Source organism: Schistosoma mansoni, chromosome 1 (genome assembly GCF_000237925.1).
Source record: "Schistosoma mansoni strain Puerto Rico chromosome 1, complete genome".
NCBI classification, from domain to species: Eukaryota; Metazoa; Platyhelminthes; class Trematoda; order Strigeidida; family Schistosomatidae; genus Schistosoma; species Schistosoma mansoni.
The window spans coordinates 50,180,653-50,183,267 of record NC_031495.1 but is presented as its reverse complement, the minus strand read 5'-3'; the positions used below and the strand labels follow the sequence as shown (position 1 = coordinate 50,183,267).

The 2,615-nt window shown below is 39.8% G+C and overlaps 1 protein-coding gene across 1 annotated transcript; it reads right to left on the bottom strand.

Annotated features, from left to right (window-relative positions):
* Positions 1 to 248: 248 nt before the first annotated feature.
* On the bottom strand, positions 249 to 1,200 carry Smp_049680 (hypothetical protein). The gene is made up of 2 exons (XM_018794740.1): positions 927 to 1,200; positions 249 to 888 (listed from the first exon to the last, which is right to left on the bottom strand). The coding sequence occupies exons 1-2, from the start codon at positions 1,164 to 1,166 to the stop codon at positions 382 to 384; spliced, it is 747 nt and encodes a 248-aa protein (XP_018649122.1). The 5' UTR covers positions 1,167 to 1,200; the 3' UTR covers positions 249 to 381.
* Between the last annotated feature and the right edge of the window lie 1,415 nt (positions 1,201 to 2,615).

Genomic DNA, 2,615 nt, shown 5'->3' with positions numbered 1-2,615 from the left:
TTTAGGTCAAAGGCTCCGGGTCTGGCCCCCTAAGAAAACCACCTGCTTCGGTTCGGTCACCTGGGCATTATCACAGCTCTCACATAAATCAAATGAGATTTGTGTCACATATATATCTGGTGCAACTTGTACCAATACTCATGTATCTAAATAAAATAAATAAAAATGGTGGTGATAAGAATATAAACGCTAAATGTTATTTGCGTTTTTTTCAGTAACAAATACACAATATTGCATGAAGCGTTTTAATGTATAAAATTATATTTGCCTCGAGAAGTGATACTTGATAAATAATTTTAGTGTAGACCAAATTAGTTAAAAGGATAACTTGAAAGTATGTACAGCTTAACTAAATTATTCCGAGCCACTTTTCATTTAGGCTTAATGTCTCCTTGAATGTTTATGCTTAGATTTATGACTTTGCTTTGAGGACTTATCTGAAAGCTTTGAAAGTTTTTTAAGTAGCTTTTCACGTTGTCTTTCAGTGAGGTTTTTGAGGAATTCCATGGCTAGAGAATCTTCTTCTTCAGATGTTTGCTTTGATACACTGGCCAGTGCATTCTTTGCTTTGCTAAATACAGATGTAAAACGGTCAAGATCACTTCCCCGCTTCAAAGTAAGCCCCTCTTTTTGCAGGTTTTTTTTAACCTGGTCAAGACCAGTCATATCGCTTGTCGTTGGTTCCTTAGTGAAAGACTGACCAAAAAGGGGGCAAACACGATCAGTGTTTAAATGCCCCCATTGTTTGCAACGCATACATCGCACGTTCCGGACCTCAATAGCGAAGGGCTGATCTATGATCTCTAACGAGTTTTTGCAATAGCTTTCCCTTGGAGCACAAAATTTCCTTTGCCATTCAAACTTCACCTCTTTGTCGTCAGGTTGCTCCTATAGGAATAATTACTAATGTATACTTCTATACTAACCTTTTCCATCAAGGCAGGCTGGTCATACATCCAAGCTAAGCCTAGCCTAGCTTTTTCATCTCCTAGAAGGACACGGTTTTCCAGAGTTTCTTGTTCCCGTCGATATTGGTTTAGTTTCTCTAGTTCCTTTTTCGTATCGTACTCGTTTGCCTGTTCAGCCATCCACTTTCTCTTTATGTTTTCAAAGTTTGTTGGGTGGAAAAACTTCTTGCACATATAATTATTATATCCTTTCCCCATTTCCAACAAAGGATAATGAATAGTAGGTACCGCAAGATCCGAGTGGCGCTTCTGCAAGTGTTTTTGTGAGTAGCATACTTAAACTAAACGATATATTCTTTTGTTGGTTTGACTTTACAGTTAGTTCGCTGCGACTGAATGTCTATTTGTTTTTTTAATCAGAATGGATGAGTGTTCTCATGATAGTGATGTCTCTGGAAATTATTCGTATCACCTCATAAGAATTACTGAATATCTCTATTACGACTTTTCGGTATAAGCTCAGCTATGCTAAGTAACTTATGTTCGTTCATTACCGATAGACCTATTAAAAACAGGTAAATAGATCACGCAACCTACTTATTTAGTGAGTTTTGAAACAGGTCAACAAAGATTCCATTATCGGGCTCTATATGATCCCAACTTAGTCACGTTAGATGTAAGTTCATGCTGAAAATTCTAAGTGATATGTTATAAATAAAGTCGATGTGTGCCGTATGTAACAACACACCTCCAAACAACAAGGTGCCGAACCTGGACGCACTGGAAAACCTGGTAAATCAATAACGTTTCGTGACGACTCTCTCATAATCATGAACCTTAAAGACAACCCTGACCTTCCCCTCAGCTTGCAGGAAGAAAATTACAGGATGCTCTGAGGATAATTAAACGAGTAGTTTGAACTCCCTAGAGTAGAGCCTTTGACGGTCACACGGCTCACTTGGGGAAGGGACTCTAGGCATCAAAACCACCCAAAGCTACTTTGTGTAACATTCAAGAATGCTATCGACGCAGAGGATGTCCTGCTAGCCAGTCACTCACTGAAATCCGACGGGAACGTAATAATACTGTCTGACATACCGTATTCTGAGCTCGATCTTATCCGAAACATCCACAAGGAATCTCGCAAGAAGTTCTTCCGTGGAAGAAATATTATTGTACAAAGTGTATCGGAAAACACGGACCCTGGGGGGCACAAACTCTTATATTAGGAAATGGAAATTCATCAATCAATCTTTGAAGCTCAATAACATGCTGACTCAACATGTGACGAGACTAGCCCAAAAGGACGGAGATTCTAGAACCCGGCTAATGAAGATAACTTTCTCATCCTCCTATATGGCTGCCGCAACTCTGGAAGCCTTTCGTGTCAACAGACGTCGGTTGCCATACGGAATCCACATGCATCTGGGTAGGCCACATGACGCCAGGATCAAGCACAAAGGCAAGTTGGAGCTGACAATTTAACTTGTGGACTGCCTTCATAAAAATAAACGTGTAAAGGATAGGGGTTACCAACTCAGAAAACCTTATATAGGTAGGCTACCTGTCCACTCACGTAAGACTCATATAGACACACAGGAAGAAGCTCATGCGTTTCAAATTGAATGCATAAACTGCTTATACATGAACGCCGCGAGTTTACCAAATAAAATGGATGAGCTTGTAACAGCTCAGGTTGGTTGGTTA